The following is a 21305-nucleotide window of genomic DNA, read 5'->3' as shown; positions in this document are numbered from 1 at the left end:
CCAGGGCAGAAAACAAGAAAGATGGATGTAAACGAATTAAGTTTTGTCTTCGGCAGACGATTCTTCCATTATTCGCCCGAAATTAATATTCTGCGTTCAGCAGTATAGGCTAAATACCAAGTATGTTGCATCTCTAATTTAGAAGGAGCAATTGTTGTTTATTTTTTAAAATTTAATTTTTTTAATTACAATTTTACAGTGTTGAGCACAATCTTGTATGTCCGTAAAATGTAAAAACTCCTTGAAAAAATTTTTTTTAGCAATAACGGACCCTATTTGCACAAATTCATAAAAGCGGACCCTGGTTGAAAGAATGTGAGTAATTTTTTTCACAATTTCACGAAAAACGGACCTTTCACAAAATGTCTGGACAGACCCCTGCCATTAACTTATTCAATATTAAACATGGTGCTCTCCGCTTTTTAAAAATCCTTTAAAGTGCTCCTTTCATAGGGTGGTTTTAAAGAGTGCTTAATTTTCCCTTTTCCAAAATGAGAATTTCTTGTCGATTTTCGCGACGCAAAAGAGCGCTTTTTACATTGTCCAACGTTTTCATAATTCATTCAACTACTATCCATTTTGGCGTAACCATCGGTCCACAGCGTAGGAAAGTCCCAATCATTCTACATGTTTGATGAAATGCTTGCATGTGCAATTCTGCTGCATTTTGAAAGATATTCTCAATTTCAGGCTTCATTTACCCCCCTCTTATACAGCACCAAAAAAAACCTCTTGATCATTTTATAATAGCTAATAGAATCAAGAAAAGAGTTTTTTTTTTTTGGTCAGAAACTAGTTATTTTATAATCATGTTAAGTCTTTGAAAACTATTTTGAATTTTGTTAATGTATATAGTGCTTAAAAATATTTTTTGATTGCTTAAAAAGTGTTTATTTTTTGTTGAAAGATTTCGCTGTGATACCTGTTTAAAATAACTACTTTCACAAGATTTTTTTCTTTTTTTAATTTTAAACAATTTTTATGAAAATTTGGTGGTCAGCGACCTGCTCAGTATTCAACTAAGTTGAGGAGAGCTTTTGCACTAAGTTAATTAATCAGTGACTTATTAATAACTCATTACTTACAAGCGGTTACTTATTAATAACTTATTCAGAGGTGAGTGTGCTCCGCAAAAAAATCCGGATTTCCAGATTTTTTGCTAACCACGATCCGTAAGTTTCTGGAAATCCAAGATCCAGAAGTTTCAAGAAATCATCACATTTACTTATAAAAATTCTTGTATATTTTATTTAAAAATATTAGAGCTGCAATTTATACTTGGCATCCCTTTCATTTGTAAATATTTTCTCTGGTAGAATAATAAATATGATTAGAGATAAAAAATAAACTTATAAATAATTATTCATTTAAAATATGCTGCATATAGTTTATTTAGAATTTCATGATTTGAAAATATCAATGATTTAAATTTATAAAGATATTAATTTTTGAAATGCTGCTTAAAGGATTTTGCTCAAGAAATTATCAGGATTTCTGAGTTAGGCTCAAAATTGCCCCTGCTTATAATTAACTCATTAATAATCATCAGCATTAATCATTAACTTTTGTAGCGAATAAAAGGTAACTTTTTCTTTTTGAAGGAACAAACTTTGTGAAGGAACAAACCCTGTTTAGTTAAACATTTGCTATTAATTTTTACATCCAAGTTACCTTAAGTATAGTGCGCAATATGAAAATGGTCAACAATGAATAATTTTTTATACTAATTATCATTGGATCTTCCTATTCTAGGACTAAAATCTTAACAAACTTTTTACTCTGTTTTAAACTATTATTTTAATTACAAAAATTTTTGGGCTAAATTGATTGAATAGTTTGGGTTATGTAACTTAAATAAAAGCCATATTTTAGAAAATCCTTTCCTCGTGAACTATTTGATTAATATCGTTAAAATTTCGTATTTTATCATGATGTAAAATGAAATGATGTAAAAACAAATTCCTACTTAAAATTAAAAAGATTTTTTAGCTACTTTTAAATAATAATAATAACTAACAAAAAGGTATTGTCTTCCTTATTATTTCTATTTCCTATATCCACACAAATGATTTATATTTACGTTTGTTTAAAATTTTAAATGAATTTCTTTTTCAGAACCCAGGAGCACCAGACTGGCTATGTTGCTTGGTGACTTCTACTCCGCTAAAGTTTCTTCCAGTCAGCTTCAGGATGAAGAGCCAATATCTTCTAGGCTGAGAAAAAAGCCTAGGCTAAACTACACGGAGACAAGGCTTCGTCCTAGAAGGAGGAGTTAAGTCATTCTCATATTATTACTACTTATATATATATATATANATATATATATATAATATACATTATATTATATATATATATATGTATCATATATATATTATATAGTTATATTATATTGTTAAATTTTATTTTAAAAACTTCAAATAGCTCATAAATTTTTTTAAAAAAATCTGTTAATTAGGATGATAAATCTTAATAAACTTTCATAAATTACTTACATTTTAATTACTTAAATTAAACACAATATACATCTTTTAAACCTTTATGTTTCATAGTTAATTAGGTTAATTAGTTTCCATTGATCAAATATTATTAGATTTTAAATAACATTAAATCAAAATAGACTCAAATAAATATAAAATTCGCCTCATTGATTTAGATTTTTTTTTCAACTCTTTAAAAAATATTATTGTTGGTAATTCATTTAGTCTGATTGCCTCTTTATAAAAAATATTTTTTGACATCAAAATTTAATTTTTTAAGTGATTAAAATGTAAGTAAATTTATTAAAATTATCTTTTTTACTTTTGATTCAAAAGGATTAAATTTGATTTTTCTTGTTGTTCCACTCAAGATGAAACCATCGAACAATACAATACGAAGCTTTATGTATTAAGTTTCATGATCATGTAAAGTTTTTGAAAATTATATATAGTATATAGTGCTTAAAAATATTTTGAGCGTTAAAAAAGTACTTAAAAGGTGTTTATTTTTAGTTGAAAGATTTGGCTACCCACCCTGCAAAAATAAATTTAGACCAATATTTGTTTTAACAAAATAATAAAAACTTTGCGATTTTTTTAAAAAATAAACTTGATTTAGCACCCTGAGCAGTGAACAAATAAACCTTTTTATGATGTTATTATAAGTAAAAAACCATTTTAATCTTAATATAATTGTCTCCATCATAACATTTATGTCATAAGCTGCTGAATTTTCTAAAATCGCTTATTGGTAGTGAGAAAAAATGTTACAAGTACGTTCCTTTTAAGATTTTTGAACAAGGAAACTTTGTTTTGAACTTATTATCACAGAGTGTCTTTATTTAATCTAGATCAATTATTAATTTGTGTAAAAAAAAAAATTACTCACTAATACTAGTGTTATGCAATTGGTTTTCAGACAAAATAAATTTCTGTGAGCTATTTTTGTCCGTAAGAAATTACTCTTACTGCATTCATTTATTTTAATCTAAATAAAGAAGTACTGACTTACAAACTAAGGTAAACAATGTTTAGGAGCACAAAAATATTTATAAATGCAGACAGTTGTTTCGGATGCTCAAAGGGCAACCTTCATCAGTGCAACAGAAAGAAATTAGGCTTAGGCTGAGGTTTTGTCTGTCCGCGAAGCGGACACTTCACTTCTTCATCTGTTGTAGTGCCCGTAGGCGACTGGAATAATGTCTTTATCAAAAGGTGGAGATGGCTTGGCTGTAGTTGTGGCTTGTGGGAGAGGTAAAGTCCCTATATCTTGTTTTCAGGTAGGAGAGAACGGAGAAGCTGGACTAGCTCCTCGTTTTGAAGTAGCTCCTGCATCTCCCGGAAGACGTGCAGAAATCTGTTTGCAGTATCAGTAGCACTCCTGTGCTCTTTCTTCCTTGGTAGTAGCTTTCATCTTGGGTCTCGCAACGCAGCCTGTGAAACAGGCGGGATGCGCTCCATTGCAGTTAATGCAAGTGGCTGGCAGGCTTCTTGGTTTTGTGCATTTGTATGTGAAGTGATCCCCCGCACACTTCATGCAGGCAGGATCGGCAGAACAGTTCTTTTGAGTATGGCCAAATTTTTGGCATCTATAGCACTGTATGCCAAAGCGACCTCCTCTGAAACGCTCTATCTGGACTTTTGTAGAGAGAATCTCCTTGATATTGTAGAATTCCCTGTTCTCGGGGCTATCTGGCAGTATGATCAGAAAGAGGGAGAGGAGCTTGTATCATTGGCCCCACCTCTTCTTCAGCTGCTCCTCTCTGATTGGCCCTCAACCAATAGCTATGAGTTCTTTCTCCAAAGTCTCTGTTTTGGAATCTTATGAAAGTCCTTTAATGAGAACTTTAAGATTTCTGTTGATATTTTGCAGTTTCTCAGTCTGTTTCTTGTCTGTGGTCTCTTCTGCTGGTTGGGCTGCAGGTGAGACTACAGGATCTGGGTTATTGTTAACGGATGGAATATCCATGCTTTCTGATGGTTGGGGAGGAGGATTCTTCTTCTTCCTTTTCTTTTTTGGAGGTTCGGTGTTATCCTCTATCTGTGATTCTATTTCTTGATGAACTGTTGGCTCAGGCTTATCCTGTTGTTCTGTGGGAATACTATCAGTGATATCAGTTGGAGCTGGCTGCTCTGGCTTTGTTGACTCTGTAGGATTAGTAGTCATTTCAGATTCCATTGGCTCTGGTGGTAGGATTTCTGCCTCGGCTGCTGGCTCTGTTTCCTTCATCTGGTCATCTGTAGTGGTGGGAGTTTGCGGGTTACTCTCAGGTGGGAGTTCCTTCGTCTTCGCGGAAGAGAGCTTCTTCGGTCTGGCATTAATGGCTTGAATGGCATGGAAGGTTCCACCGGCGAGTCCCAGGCAGTAAGAATCACTCGTTGTTAAGTATGTCTGTACAGAGGTATCATTCAGTTTGTTCATTTCTTCAAGATCAGAAGTAATCGAGAGTAGATGGTCTCTAATCTGCCAAATATCATAGTCGTTGGGTGGTAAATACCGTTTATCCAACTTAGATGCAGCATCAAAAGATGAGGTCCGTGGGCGGACGGTATGGCTAACCTTCCCGCAGCGAGCATTTCGATGAGACATGATTCGCACAGAGCTGGATATAATACAACCGCACTCTGCAAAGGCTTGGGCTGGAATGCGAAAGAATGCCTATGTCTTATGGTTAACTAAGTACCGGCCCCGTCAGGGGCCCCAACTCATTCATCTCAGTGGGGTTGATACAATACTGCCGAAGCAGATCTGAAGTAGGTGTTGAAATTAGGATAGATGGGGCAAAAAGTTCGTCATGTGGCTGTAGTAGGCATGATGGAGAAAGCCTGTTGGCTATCTCTTGAGAGAAGGAAGGATTGAGGTGATCAGTGAAACTACTGCCTCGTCCTTGAGTAACTCCTGAAGCTCCTTGAAGGTTTTCAGGAACCTTGTAGCATTGGATAGAGAGTCTTTTGATCTGCTAGGTGAAGCTCGATGGTTTCTCTTAGGCCGGGCACTGCCACCTGTAAAACAGGCTGGGTGATCTTCTTTACAGTTGGCGCAAGTCGCTGGGAGGGAGAGAGGCTTCTTGCAAAGATAAGTGAAGTGAGCTCCGGCACACTTCATACAGGCAGGTTCGTTGGGGCAGGATTTCTGCGTATGATCAAATTTCTGGCACTTATAGCATTGAATAGCTAAGCGCCCTCCATGGAATTTCTCGATCTTAACTGGCACAGTCAATAAGTTCTTTACGTCGATGAATTCCCGATGTTCAGGGGAGTCTGGAAGTATCACTAGAAACAGGGGGAGGAGCTTGTAGCCGTCACCACTCCTCTTTCTAAGCTGCTCGATTTTGATTGGACGAAGTCCATTCGCCTCGATATCGTTCTAGAGACTGTCCGTCGGAAGGTCTGCGGTAAGTCCTCGCTCGAGAAATCTGAGTTTTCTCGGCGGAATGCTAGGAGTTTTCGGTGGGAAAGGCTCTATCGGAACTGGATCTGCTGGGATGATCACTGGTGGGATTTCTGGACTAGCAGGAGAAGGCACCTTGGGATCACTGGTTTTGTGGGACTTTTTCTTTCTCTTCCTTGACCTTTTAGTAGGGGAAATTTTAGAATCAGGCTCCTTTTCTTTGCTGGTCTCAGTTGAGGGTTCCACAAGGGAAGATTCCACTGGTGACTCGGAGATGGGAACTAATTTAACCTCGGTTAAATTTGGAGATTCAAAACAGGAAGACTCAGGCTCAATCATGTTCACGATTTCGGGGGCTATCGCCTCCTCCATCGGTTCAGGCTCTGTTGGGGGATCGGCGCTTGAAGTCTCGGCAGTTCTATCGCTGTCCTCGGTAGTGATTTCAGGGATTGGCTTTTCTTTGGAATCCTTCTGTCGAATGGTTGTCAAGTACTTGGCATGGTAGGCAGCGTCTGACATTTTCCGGAAGTGTTTGTAGTATGGTCCTATGCCTAGAATACCGAGATACTTACACAGGAGATTTTGTGCTTCGTTCAGTTCCTCCCAGAGAAGCTGCACGTAGAATTTGTAGAGATTATCTTTTTCCACAAGATCTATCGGTGGTAGATATTTCGCGGGAATTCCGCAGGTCTCAATGAGTTTATCCAAGGAGATGGAAGCATCGTGACTGCTGACGGTAGGTAAGACCTTGCCGCCGCGTCCTCTTCGGTTGTAATGGTTGTAAGGCATGATCGCGCAGAGCTAGACTCAATACGTCCGCACTCTGCAAAGGCTAGAGCTGTAATGGAATGAGAAAGATGCTTGATGCTTGATATTTCTGTGATCTCGGTATTTGGTCCGAAGGGCCACCAACCGATTCGTCGATTCTAAGTAGACATATGCTTGGGAGTCATATGTTTAAAAAAGTTCAAAATAAAAATCTGAAAAAGTTCAGTTCATCATTGGAGTAGGGCTTGAGTGAAGGTGAGATGATCATCATTGAGATGGGGAGACCCCATTTAGTAGAGATTGAAGTAATCTTGTCACTTCTTGGTTTTTGAGGAGCTCCTGCAATTCTTTCACAAGTGAAACTAATCTATGAGCTATAGATGCAGGTGAGGACTTGGTCTGTGGTCTTTTTCGACCGGGGCGGGCCTCGCACCCAGAAGAAGATCTTATCCTGGTCTGCTATTGGTGCGATGATGAGGAACAGGGGGAGGGGCTCATAAGCTCCACCTTTGTCATTATTTGAGGTCACATCCATAGCTACCGATGTTGGAGGGTTCACGGGCTCAGGCTGAGAAATGGACTCTGAAGGAGAAATGCTGCTAGACGTCGTTGCAGTAGAACTATCAGTGGTTTTGATTACATCAGTGGGCTTTTTATTCTTCTTCCTTTTCCTTGCCGGGGGCTCGTTGTTGTTCACGGTATATTTTTCCGATTCGGAGGCCGAAGCCTCTTGTATCAGCTCTTGGTTCTGTTCAGACTCTGTGGGAGGAGTGATGTTGTCAGTCTCAGTCGCAAGTTCATTTTCTTCCGTCTCCATATTTGGAGTTTCCACAGGGGTATTCGGTTGTTCAGGCATAGTTGTCACAGGATCTGGAATTGGGTTAGCTGAGTAGTATGGCCAAGTTGCTCCCTCGGGAACCTGGAAGTCCTTGATCATGCCGATGCTGTTTCCTCTTTTATTCATATATATGAAGTCTCCATACTTATTTTCATATGTTTCGCCGGGTTGTAAATTTACTTCTTTAAAATCAGGATAAATAATTTTTCGTTGAATTTTCGGTGGAGGAGAGCCAGACATAGTCTTGCCACCTCGTCCGGAACGTCGAGAAAACATAATTCGCTCAGAGCTTGGTCACAACACAACCGTACTCTGCAAAGGCTTGAGTCGAAAATGAACCAACTAAATGATACCTTTGTACATATATACTTAACAACGAGTGATTCTTACTACCTGGGACTCGCCGGTGGAGCCTTCCATGCCATTCAAGCCATTAATGCCAGACCGAAGAAGCTCTCTTCCGCAAAGACTAAGGAGCCCCCACCTGAGAGTAACCCGCAAACTCCCACCACTACAGATGACCAGATGAAGGAAACAGAGCCAGCAGCCGAGGCAGAAATCCTACCACCAGAGCCAATGGAATCTGAAATGACTACTAATCCTACAGAGTCAACAAAGCCAGAGCAGCCAGCTCCAACTGATATCACTGATAGTATTCCCACAGAACAACAGGATAAGCTTGAGCCAACAGCTCATCAAGAAATAGAATCACAGGTAGAGGATAACACCGAACCTCCAGAAAAGAAAAGGAAGAATCCTCCTCCCCAACCATCAGAAAGCATGGATATTCCATCCGTTAACAATAACCCGGATCCTGTCGTCACACCTGCAGCCCAACCAGCAGAAGAAACCACAGACTTGGAAACTGCAAAATATCAGCAGAAATCTTAAATTTCTCATTAAAGAACTTTCAGAAGATTCCAAAACAGAGACTTTGGAGAAAGAACTCATAGCTATTGGTTGAGGGCCAATCAGAGAGGAGCAGCTGAGGAAGAGGCGGGACCAAGGATACAAGCTCCTCCCCCTCTTTCTGATCATACTGCCAGATAGCCCAGAGAACAAGGAATTCTACAACATCAAGGAGATTCTCTCTACAAAAGTCCAGATAGAGCGTTTCAGAGGAGGTCGCTTTGACATACAGTGCTATAGATGCCAAAAATTTGGCCATACTCAAAAGAACTGTTCTGCCGATCCTGCCTGCATGAAGTGTGCGGGGGATCACTTCACATACAAATGCACAAAACCAAGAAGCCTGCCAGCCACTTGCATTAACTGCAATGGAGCGCATCCCGCCTGTTTCAAAGGCTGCGTTGCGAGACCAAGACGAAAGTCACTACCAAAGAAGAAAGAGCACAGGAGTGCTACTGATACTGCAAACAGATTTCTGCACATCTTCCGAGAGGTGCAGGAGCTACTTCAAAACGAGGAGCTAGTCCAGCTTCTCCGTTCTCTCCTACCTGAAAACAAGATATAGGGACTTTACCTCTCCCACAAGCCACAACTACAGCCAAGCCATCTCCACCTTTTGATAAAGACATTATTCCAGTCGCCTACGGGCACTACAACAGATGAAGAAGTGAAGTGTCCGCTTCGCGGACAGACAAAACTTCAGCCTAAGCCTAATTTCTTTCTGTTGCACTGATAAAGGTTGCCCTTTGAGCATCCGAAACAGCTGTCTGCATTTATAAATATTTTTGCGCTCCTAAACGTTGTTTACCTTAGTATTTTAGCACAAAGGTCGCCCATTTGTGTATTCAAGTACTGACTTATTAAATGAAAAAGAAATAATAATAAATATTGAGAGTTTATTTATGAATGCTATCAAATCATGACTTTTTATTTTAGTAAAAATATTCTGCAAATATAAATGAATGTCAAATTTGTTGAGACTGCTAATTAAACACGCATGCGCAGCAGTGCATTTAATTAATGGGTGTAGGAATTTTTTTTTGAATAGGAAATTAAAAAATAAGAAAAAATATTATGCGAACAGTTTTTTTAACTGCTTTTATTATTTTACTTTCGGTATTTTATGTGAAAAAATTTGTTTCCTTCTTTGTTACTGTCCGCATAGAGTGTTTCATAAAATAAAATGCTTCAAGATTGCTTGAAGATTGAAAAAAAAAGTTGCAGAGATTTTCATCTTACTGCAATAGTTGTTGTAACTTATTTATGTATAAGCATAATTGTTAAATGATGTTACAGTCACCCCTAAAGAGAGAGAGAAGAAGAACAAAGTTTTTAACGTAAGACATTCATAGCGGCTTGTAATGTGTCTACACCAAAATTATAAGTCAAGATGATTATTCAAAACCATAAGACAACGGTTTCATAAAGCAGGATGTATCAAGTGAATAGATTCTCCTGTTCAAAGTTTGGCATTCTCTTTTTCAACTTCATTCTCTTTTTTTTTTGTGCCGCAAAAATATTAACTGCATTTAATTATTTGATTCTAAATTTCTTTTCTCAAATTACTTGCTTTTAATGAATGTTACATGTTCTTATTGAATTAAAAAGTAGAAAATAAATTTTATTTTTTTAAAATTACTTTTGACTCTCATTTAATATTTCTGAATGTATTTCAACCATTTAAATTATTTTAAAACAATTTCAATTTTATTTTGGCAGGAAAACTGGTAATCACATGCTATTTTTAATTTATTTCTGAAAAAAAAAAACATTAGATGTATGCAAAAAAAAACATCACTATGTATCTAATAACTAATTTACTTCATTTACGATCGAAGAGTGTCTCTTTAAAGCATTATAATGGCATGTAAATTCTTATTAAAGTGCATTCATATCATAACACCCAATAATACGCCACAAATCTTAAATGTTCTGGCAAAATAATGTAAGGCAGGCTCTTTATTTAACACTGATTTTCAAATTAAATGAAATTGGACATTGAATGAATGGTTCCTTTGAACTTAATATTTTCTATTCGGTTGGCTCAAACTTTAAAGATGAGAACAGCGACTGTTTTAAGGATGAGATCCGTTATACTTTGCATATTTAGAGGCGTGTTATAAGATATATTTTAATAAATTGAAGAATGGTAGTGACAAACTGTTACAAAGACAAACATAAAACTTAAACTATTATTTTTGCCCAGACCCAAATATGAGTTCAAAATATATTTCAGTACATCTTAAAACTCTTTTCAAAAATAGTCATGTAAATTAACACATTCATTTTGCTTGTAAAAGAAAATAATGCATTGCATTAGAAAGAACATGAGCTGAGTTAAACAAAAAAAAAAAAAAAAGAAAAAAAAATCACTCTAAAATAAAAAGAAAAATACTTAAATTTTTTGGTCATAATATAATGCTTTGCCAACTTTATTTGGAGGACTATAGTTCTTTAAATAATGTATGTCTATATCTATTTTATTACGAAATTTTTTAGGCGAAATAAAATGTATTTATTGATGAATGTGATAATTTATTTAAACAATAAACTAGAATATTTTAAATTATTTTCTTCTTCCTAAATTTTAAACTTTCTTCGGAATATTTTTAAATGTTGTGTATTCAGCTTCAGGAAGTAAATTTTCTATACATTGCATAATTTTACAACAAAAATACTCTTCTTAAAAGGAAAAAAAATAATGACTTGCTAAACAATTGTTCAATGTATTTTTTAATATTCTCATATTTTACACTGATATTTTTAAGAGCACAAAATGTAAATGGTTTTTATTGTGCTAGCACTCCATATTTTTTAAATGTTGAGTTTGTGATACATTTACCATTTCTGCTATCCTGAAGAATGATTGGTGTAGCTTAATTAATCCGCAAGAATGACTAGTGTAATCCTGTTGAGGGCTGTTGTGTCAATTTTGACGGAGAAATGCGAATGTATGATTGACTATTGGTCTTTGATTTTGAACGTATTGTAAAGGTGAGAAGGAAAATTAACATGGCAAACATTTTTTAACGGTGAGCTCTACTACAAATTTAAAAGAGTCAACCAAATCATTAGCGCTCTAAGTAGTTAGACAAAGTTAGAATAAAAATTATAGCACCAAAGAAAAAGGAGGACCAGCCATTCGATGGTTGTACAATGTAGAAAGAGATCTTAGTATTGAAGAACTGTGACCTTGAATAATAGAATGTGATGGAAAACAGATTAGAAAAGCTTTGCCCTCTTCTGGCATGTAGTGCCAAAGACTCCAATTAGACCAGTCATTCGATGGCTATACATTGAGAAAGAGGTCTTAGTATTGAAGAACTGTGGCCTTGAATAATAGAATGGGATGGAAAACAGATTAGAAAAGCGTTGCCCTCTTCTGGGATGTAGTGCCAAGGACTCCAATTAGACCAGTCTTTCGATGGCTATACAATGAGAAAGAGGTCTTAGTATTGAAGAACTGTGGCCTTGAATAATAGACTGTGATGGAAAACATATTAGAAAAGCGTTGCCCTCTTCTGGCATGTAGTGCCAAAGACTCCAATTAGACCAGTCATTCGATGGCTATTACAATGAGAAAGAGATCTTAGTATTAAAGAACTGTGGCCTTGAATAATAGACTGGGATGGAAAATAGATTAGAAAAGATTTGCCCTCTTCTGGCATGTAGTGTCAAAGAAGAAAAAATAATCTTGTGTTACTCTTTAATTCTTCCTCGATTGTCATTTCAAAGTTTCACGAAAATGCCCGGGTTCATTCCCGTAGAATTTTGAACTTGATAAGACCAGGAGAAACACTGACCTCTAGTGGATTCTAATCTATGTGGTAAAGAAAGAGGATATCTCTGAGTAAAGATGACAAAAGTGGGGAGAAGAAAATTGTCGCAATGCTGAATTGTGTGTCCCTGACTTTGGAATGTCTGTTGGAGTTACTGACTTTTATTGGCAAGGCTTCTCACAATATATTCAATTGGAGCGTCACCAGAATGGAGACCATATTCCCTATTATTTCCTGGAATTTCTTTTCAACTCTCAACCTCGTTATTTTATATCTCGAATTCTTAAACTTCTATTCATAGATAAAATTTTATTGTTTCATTGTACAGTTAAATGCTGCTTAATGTAAATTTATACTTTGTATTACGTATTCTTTGTTGTTATATAGAATTAACAGTTTGCGTAAAAAATTTAAAAAAAAAATAATAAAAAAAAAAAGACTAAAAAAAAGTTTTTCAAAAAGGAAAAAAAAAGTCTGATAAAAAGCTTAAAAAAAAAAAAAAAAAAAAATTGGATTAAAACCANAAAAAAAAAAAAAAAAAAAAAAAAACATGAAAAAAAAAACTTTTAAAGAAAAAGAAATTTGAAAAATTGAAAAAAATTAAAAGACAATTAAAATAATGCAAACTGAATATAATTGTTTTTCTTTTCCAACTATGTTATCAATTAATTATATTTTATGTTACCTTATTATATCTTATGTTATGTTATGTTCAGTTGTTTTGTATGTATGAGTTCAAATGTTTCCTGAAAATTGTTTGCAAGTCATTGATAGCATCAGCATTTTTTTAATGTCAATTTAAGTGCATTTATTCAATTAGTTTAACTCTTATAATATATTAGAAAAAAAATTTTCATAAGTTGTTTGAGAATAAAAAAACATCTATATAAGAAGAGTGAATTAAGGAATAAATAACATTTTATTTCATTTTCCATTACCATTAAAGTATACATTTTTAATTTACATGAATCTATAATTTTTTAATAAAAAATATGAATTATTTTATATATCTTCAACTTCAACTAGGTAAAATAAATATTTAATCAAGAAATATTTTGAGTTTACTCTTGTCCAAGTTCACTAACTGTGGACACAATTTTTATAGTGAAATTTATTTTAATTTTATAATTAATTATTATTGTAGTATATTGTATTATAATTATTGTTTTATAAAGGCATTGGGCCGAGTTGCCATCCCTCGTATAGTGCGACATTGGTCCGTCAAGGGTTAATTCATTTAACTTCGAAAATTTATTCATTTAATATTTTATTCAATTTATATCTACTTATCAAAAGATTAATTACAAATTTTCATAATTTTTTTTTAAGCTGAATTATGAGTTTCCAATTTATTACTTTAAATCATTAAAACTTGTACTGAAATATATTTTTGACAAATATATTTTAACATATAAAATTTAGGTATGTGAGTGCTGAAAAAATGTTTATACATCGTATACGGTCTCGATAGAAAATGTATACAGATTTTTGAATAAATTTTGAATATTTTTTCGAAATTGAAAAAGTAATTACTTATGTAATTGCTGAAAAAGCTTTTAACTTTCATTGTCCAGTTTAAAAAATACGTATTTAACTTTTTCAAATTTAATTGTTTTTTTTTCTTTTCCAAAAAATGTTTAATTTCAAAGTTTGGAAATTAATGTCTAACATTCATTTAAACGTATTTCATTTAAACGTAACATTCATTTAAACATAGGAAAATTCAGTAATTAAATTATGTTTAATTTTTATTATTCTAAAACTAAAATACTCGTCAGATATTTAAATTTTTTTTATCAATTTTATTAATTTTAAAAGTGTTTGAAAATTATGAAGGCGTCTTCACAGGTATCATATTAACTTGTGTATGTTTTGAATAAATTTTGATTTTTATCAGTGTGGTTGAAATACAAAAGAATAAAAATATTAAATTCTATATGCTTAATTTAAATTCTTGGAATCAACATTCCGATAGTTATTTTATCATCGATTTGAATCGGACTACGGTAAACACTGGTTCCAGTAAAACGAATATTTTGATCTTGAACTTATTTACTTTACTTACACAGAATTTTTAAGAACTCTAAAATTTTTGTGACAATTTTTTGTTTTAGTGCATAGCATCTATTAAACGACGCATTACTCGTTTTTTCTAATTTAACTATTTAAATTAGAGTAAACTATTTATGTTTTTTGAGCTATTCTAATTTCTGAAATAACCTTCTAATTTAAACAAATGGAGAAAACAATGTGGAAACTAATTTTTTTTACATAAAACAAATAATTATGAAGTGTGATTTATGCATCCAAAGTAAGCATCCACGATTTACGCATCCAAACTTTTACAATGGTAAAAGAAATCAATTTAGTATCGAAGGATAATTTCTTTCGAGAGAAATATCCTTTCAAATTAAATAAAAGCACTATTTTTGCTGAATGAAATATTAATAAATATTGTAACTAGCAAAACATCTAATCAATTTTATTTGTAGAATATTTCAATGAATAAAAACTTTGATAGCTTTCAGTTTCTGAACTTTCACTCATGGGTGCAAGTCTTCCGTCCCCAGGACGGTTTTCCGTCTTTCGAAAATGTCCGCGGATGGAAGAAAGACTGACTCGAAGACGGAAATCGGAATTATTTTTTTTTTCTGTCCTTAAAAATATTTTTTAGGTCTACGTTATTGGTCTGCTTTCTTATGTCCTGTTGTTATTTTATCAAAAGACAGATGAATAAATATTTTTTGTACAGTATTTAAACTTGATGTATTATGGTAAAGCTTTCTTAAATAGTTTGCATATGTCGAGGGGGTATTGTGTACGTTAGGTATTTCAGTCAAAAAAATTTCAGTTTTGGCCTTTTTTCCAACTTGCACCCATGCTTTCACTAATATAATTCCAAATTAAAGTCAAAATTTAAAAAAAGTAGAATAATTTCATATAATAAAACAAGAAGTTAAAATCATCACGTGAAGAGAGATTTTCAAATGTGTGTCGAACATACCATTTTAAAGCTAGAGAATTTAAAGTTAACGTTTTTGCAGAGTAAAAAAAGATTTTGGAAACAAATATTGAGATCCCGATATCTTGTTAACCAATCCTTTTCAACGTGTTGTCTACACTCAAGAAAATGTCGAACATCCTTCATTTGGAGTCATTATTTCATTTTGGACTTGAATGTGAAAATCATAGAACCTTTTTCGATTTTCGCATTTAAAAAAAAGGAACAATATTTCTTAAGGAGCTGTGTACAGGAACCGATCAAGACAAATTCAGATCCAAGCCCCCCCTCCCCCAAATTTCCGGGCCCCTTACGAAATATTTTTGAAAGCAAGCAATTGAAGATTACTTTTTTAAGATGAAGTTTACGCATGTATAAATTAAAGCACAGTATGAAAAACAATGTTATATATGTCAAAATAAAAATAGTTTGGTGACCGCTAATAATTGAAATAAGTATTTTTTACTAAAAGTCACTGATAAGCTTAATTATTTTTTTTTTATTACAAGCTGTAATTATAATTTTTTAGTACTTAAATCAACCCAAAGCTAGCTCGCTTTTCATTTGATTTAGGGCAATTCCATATGTGACGGAATGACATTTTGACTTGCAAAATAACAATTAATTGAAGTTTCTATGTATCTAATTTCAAATAAAAAAAAAAATTTCTCATGCGTATCATTATTATTGGCATAATGCGCTTCATAAACTAAAAAAGCAGGATTTTCTATCTTTTTTACTTTTAATTTTATGAACTTTTTATTTGCGTGACGGAATGACATTTTGGCAACCAAGTTTTTGGCATGCCGCTTAGAACTGGTAGTTTCTGCGAATTTTGCAGCTATTAGTTTTCTGAACTATTTTATACTTTTAGTATAATGTGTAAGCAATGTAAAATGTGAATTTGGAAAATTAACCTCAGGTTGGCTAGCAGTTATTAACATCTATTTGCTGTGACGGAATGACAAAAAGTTTAGTAGAAGAAAGCCTTCATTTAAAAAATATTTTATTAATATGTAAATGATAAACAGAATGTAACAGATAAACAGGATTAATATTTATGTAAGAATTAGTAAAAATTTCAAAATTTTGAAAATTAGGTTGTCTCTGAAGAGGTTTTATATCTAACTTGCCAATGTCACATCTTATCTTCGTTCTCAGGAAATTTATGCATTATTAAGACATGTGACGGAATGACGTAAAAGAAGTTACTTTTATTTTATATACTAAACTTAAAATGTTTACATTTTGTTCTATATGCATATTTTTATCAAAATATTGCAAAAGAAAGATACATTTCTTTTATTTTAAAAGTATTTTTCAAGAAAACAATTTGAGCACAAATGTGAACAATTCACTTGTCAACCATGTGATTACTTTAGAATGCTGCCAGATTCAAAGAATTTAAATTTATCAAAAATGAAACGGCAATATGTAGACTTTGGCTATTTTTGAATATATTTTTAAAATTAAAATATGCAATTCATAAAAAAAAAATTTCACTTCCGTGGAATTGCCCTTTAACGATAAGTTCAGCGTGTATGCTCAGATATCAAGGTAATGAATTATAATTTTTTATTAACAAATACAGTTCAACACCGAAGAAATATCCGAAAGAGCCAAAATTATATCGACTCATAGAAAATTAAAAATACATTTAAATAATTTATTTAGATATAACACATTTTAAAATGTTAAAATTCATATTTAATGAAAAAGTTATATTCAAAATATTGATACATTTAAAACTCTCAATGAATTCAATTAAAACTTTCAAACAAAAAATTTAATCTAAATCTCAATGAGAGCAGCTTCATCAGAGACAGAGAAATATTTTGATAAAGAATTTCTCTTTTTTTTTGCTGCCTTCATCATTTAAAGCTTTTTTCTTTCCTTTTGAGCAACCAGATTGATAATTATGTTTCATCATTCCAAAACTATCAAGTAAATCAAAATTCTAATATCGTCGAAGTGTGTTAATCAGTCTAAAACATCAACATCAAAGATTGTAGCCCTCCATCCACAGCTTTACATATTTGTTAGGAATAAGCATATAGCTCTTGGTTCAAACATGCATCAAAAGTTTGTTTCTTTATCATGTTTTTTTAATGTTTGATATTTAAAATATGAAGGGATACGTGCTTGAATCATTTTCTTTTCTGATTTAAAGTTTTAATATTTTTAGGTTAATTTGATTTTGAGAATGGTTTACATGTTCGGAAGATTTAGATTTGTATAATAAACGTGTACAGTATTTTTTATAAGATTTCAAATGTTCTAAAATGATAAAAAAAAAAATTAAAAATACTTAAAAAAAAAAATTTAAGCAAATTGAAAAAAGTGAATTGTTTCCTAATTATAAATACTTGATTTCTTTTAAAAACCTTCTTAATTTTAAAAATTTATTGTTTACGTTCAATATAAAATTCGAAAAAAAAAACTTAATTGCTAATAATATTATTGATTTTATTTAAGTAAATATCTAATTATTTGTTTTTAATAGTTGACAATTATTATGTAAAATGTCCAGCTATGTTTTTAAAGAATATAAAACTCAACGAAGTTTAAAATCTTCTGATGAACATGCATTAGTTTTTTTTCTTTTTTTTAATGGAGACAATTATATTTTGTTAAAAAAATTATATTAGACATTTTGTTGTGGTTATAACTAATTAAAACAAAAGCTAGGATATTAATTCCAAATAATCAATTTACTTTTATAATGAAGTACAAAGCTTCAGTGTTACGTAATTTTTAATTTAGTGCATTAATCTAAATTAAAAGCTTTTTTTTTATTTATTAAATTTCAATAGTAATTTTGTTTATTATAAACAGGGTGCGTATCGTTTTTAAAAAGTGCCTCAAGGTGCTTATTCTCGATTTTCGTTTTTTAAAAGCCCTTACAGGTGCTTATTTCAATAGATGTTTTTAAAAAGTGTTTTATTTTCGCATTAACAAAATGATATTTTTTTTACCATGTTGATTTTCTCCACGAATTAGGCAAAAAGTCGTCCTATTCAACGTTTTTACCATTAGTTAAACCCTAACATATTTCGGAGAACTGTCGGTCCGTAGTGTATGAAAACACTATTCGTTTTACATGTTTGATGGAATATCTGCGAGTCTGCATTTCCGTATACTGAGATGGATTCAGCGAGGAGGATTTTTGATGTGCAACTCTAGCTGCATTCAGAAAATTTTATTTCTCTTGTTAATTTCATCGTTGGTAACGAGCCATCGTCTACGTCACTAGCAAGCAAATGAAATCGGATAAAACTATAAAAACTTGACTCCCCTGTCTAATTATAATATTTTTTTGAAGTGCTTAAAAAATTTTTTTCGAGTGCTTGAAAAGTGCTTAAAAGGTACTTATGTTTTGTTGAAGAATTTGTATGCGCACCCTGGTAAAGAATTAAATTTAAATTATTGATTCTTGAGCTATTTGAAGTTTTTAGAGTATATTTATTTTCATATTTACAGGGTTGCCACAGGTGACTAAAATGTGACTATATGCAACCATTTTCAACCTGAGGCAACTATGGCAACTTTTTTTTGCCTGAAAAGGTTAATAAAGCAACTATTTTCAGAAGAAAGATACTATTCGGAGACTTTTTTGTGCTCTTAATGATGTTTTTTTTTTGTATAAATTGGATTGATAACGCTGGATACAAGTATTTTTTTTCTTAAAATAAAAATAAAATATGTTGAAAATTTTGAATTGCAAATTTGAGTTGCCACTTTTAAATGCTCTCAATTTTCACAGATTCCATTGTAATTTTATTTTGCATCTCGATCGCCTTTTCAATAGTTATTGCTGCCAAATTCTGCAGGATTTTAAAAAACCCAATTTTAAATACGATTGTAGGATGTGTGATTTTCGAATTTTAATAATCACTAATTGATAAACGGGAAAATTATTTAGAAAAAGTATGTTTTTTTAATAAAGAATTTTTTGATGGAATTCTAGTATTTAAAATATTTAATTTTCCTTAAATATGCTAATTTTTATACATAAAAATTTATTGCTAGAACATTAAGCTTGTTGAAGAATTATTATATTTGGAACCAACTAAATGGATCATGTTATATGACAACTAAGCCATTTAATAAAATTTTACTGATATTATTGAAAACATTTTGTTCTTATTTAGGCAACTATTTTCATACTTTAGGCTACCAAAAGCAACTATTTTGTTCATTTTTTTCTGTGGCAACCCTGTATTTATGTTTGTTCTAAATATATTTCACAATGATAATTTGTATTTTTTACTTAATTTGCTTATATATATTACATTTCTTAAAAGATTTAAACCTGCATATTAACTTTCTGGTGGGTATTCAAGCAAAGCTAATTTGCTTTTGAAATATTTCCAAGAAACTTTTCCGGAAAAAAAATTTCTGATAAAGGAGGAAAAAATTTCTGATTGAGGAATAGATAATGGTCATGTGATATCTTCTGAAAAACAGGCAATTGCTGTTTCTGAAATATTGTATGAATCTATTTCGAATTGGAGAATCTTAGTAAAAAACAGAAAAGTTTGGTTTTAAAAACAATGTAAATATAGAAAAAGAAACAGGTGCTTAAATGATGAATAAATTAAAAATGTTTTAGTTAATCACTTCAGGAGCAACACATTCAAAAGACCAACACGGACACATCATAGTACGAAGAGAAGGAAACAAATCTGCAGATTATATGGCATCTATGCCATATCAAGTATTTAAACCAGAGACCTTTCTGATTCGAAGTTGGCACAAGTAGTTGTGATACAAGAAGTTGTGATTCCTTCATTTAGTTATTTTCATTTCAACGTGTACCTCAAAGATTTGAAGGTGTTAGATCGTAGTACAGTAGATACAGTCTACAAAAATATATTTCTTTAAATCTTTTCTTAAAATACTGCTAAAATGATATAAAAATTATTTTTAAAAAATTTTAAAAAAAATTAAAAAAACTTGAAAATGTAAAAAAAATAATAAAAGTTAAAATTGTTTCCTAATTATGAATATTTGATTTCTTTAAAAACATCCTCCCTGACCACTGTACAAACCTGTCAGCTTATTTAACTAAGCATGTTTTCTCAACATCAAATAAAGTCATTTTGGCACAAGTAGTTGTGATACAAGAAGTTGTGATTCCTTCATTTAGTGATTTTCTTTTAAACGTGTACCTCAAAAATTTTGAAGGTGTTGTTTAGATCGTTGTACAATAGATACAGTCTACAAAAATGTACGTTTTTTTTCTTAAATCTTTTCTTAAAATACTGCTGATCTTTTTTCCCATTTAAAATATGAGATTTATGATTACTTATTTTTAATAATGCTCCATTACAGCCTAATTACTTAATTAAAATCAGCCGTAGATTGGATAGAAGTAGTATACATTTAGATATAGGGTGGATGACTTTATTCCTAAGTGACGTTCCACCAATCGTAAGTCTGTTTTGGCGACAGCCATACGGATATCAGGAAAATTTTTTGTGACATTTTTATGAAATTAATGCTAAGGCGTCTGGGCCAAATTTGAAACCCCCCCCACTCCTGATAAATAGTGGAATGTTATCAAATTTTGGACAAAAAATAATTCTCCGTGGGAAAAATGATGAACCAAAAAAGTTCAGTTATGGTGGATAACTCTTAAAGATCTTATTAAACCGGAGTTTAACGTGAAAAAAGTAAACAGAATGAAGAATCAATTTACTACTAGAGAGCTTATTCATATTTTTCTACCACCCAATTACAATTAAGATTCCGTTTATAAAACTTACAAGAAAACTTTGTTTTGTGGATGCTGAACATTATGGGGGACAACTCAACGGTTGTCCTACGTTACAACTGCCAAAGATATAGCCGTTCATCCAAAAACTATAGGATGCTAAAACTGTAGTGACAGATTTTCATTAACAGATTCTGATTTCGTAAACAGATTCTTGGCCGGAGTAGCCTGGTTGGTATGGCACTGGGCCCATGTCAAAGAGTTCGTGGGTTCAATTCCCACTGGCCGAAGACTCCTCGTGTAATAAATGGTGACTGATGCACGTTAAATCTGTCGAGTTACAAAGTCCTCCATGTTGCCATAACAAATCAATACTTCTGGGATACCGATCCAGGAGTTTCCTTGTCTTCTGGATTAGTTCAAAAT

At 32.4% G+C, this 21305-nt stretch overlaps 3 protein-coding genes across 3 annotated transcripts in view; 2 read left to right on the top strand and 1 right to left on the bottom strand.

Annotated features, from left to right (window-relative positions):
• LOC107456102 (uncharacterized) overlaps positions 1-2292 on the top strand; it is a 35372-nt gene extending 33080 nt beyond the window's left edge. Inside the window, exon 11 of the mRNA XM_016073876.3 lies at positions 2116-2292. Coding sequence (XP_015929362.2) covers positions 2116-2276 — 161 coding nt within the window. The 3' untranslated portion in view covers positions 2277-2292. The remainder of the gene's footprint in view (positions 1-2115) is intronic.
• Positions 786-21305, bottom strand: part of LOC139425945 (uncharacterized) — a 34377-nt gene continuing 13857 nt past the window's right edge. The window contains exon 2 of the mRNA XM_071182881.1: positions 786-935. The gene's annotated coding sequence lies outside the window, so the exon portion shown is untranslated. The remainder of the gene's footprint in view (positions 936-21305) is intronic.
• Positions 7808-8365, top strand: LOC107456105 (uncharacterized). The gene has a single exon (XM_016073878.2). It carries the CDS (start codon positions 7808-7810, stop codon positions 8363-8365), a length of 558 nt encoding a protein of 185 aa, XP_015929364.2.

This window comes from Parasteatoda tepidariorum, chromosome 6 (genome assembly GCF_043381705.1).
Source record: "Parasteatoda tepidariorum isolate YZ-2023 chromosome 6, CAS_Ptep_4.0, whole genome shotgun sequence".
In the NCBI taxonomy this organism is placed as follows: Eukaryota; Metazoa; Arthropoda; class Arachnida; order Araneae; family Theridiidae; genus Parasteatoda; species Parasteatoda tepidariorum.
Note: the sequence above shows the minus strand (reverse complement) of the source record. Positions and strands in the feature narration are given on the sequence as shown.

What these genes read in the sequence shown, in the direction of transcription:
- LOC107456105 (XM_016073878.2), top strand. Translation starts at nt 7,808, where the DNA reads ATGAACCAACTAAATGATACCTTTGTACATATATACTTAACAACGAGT.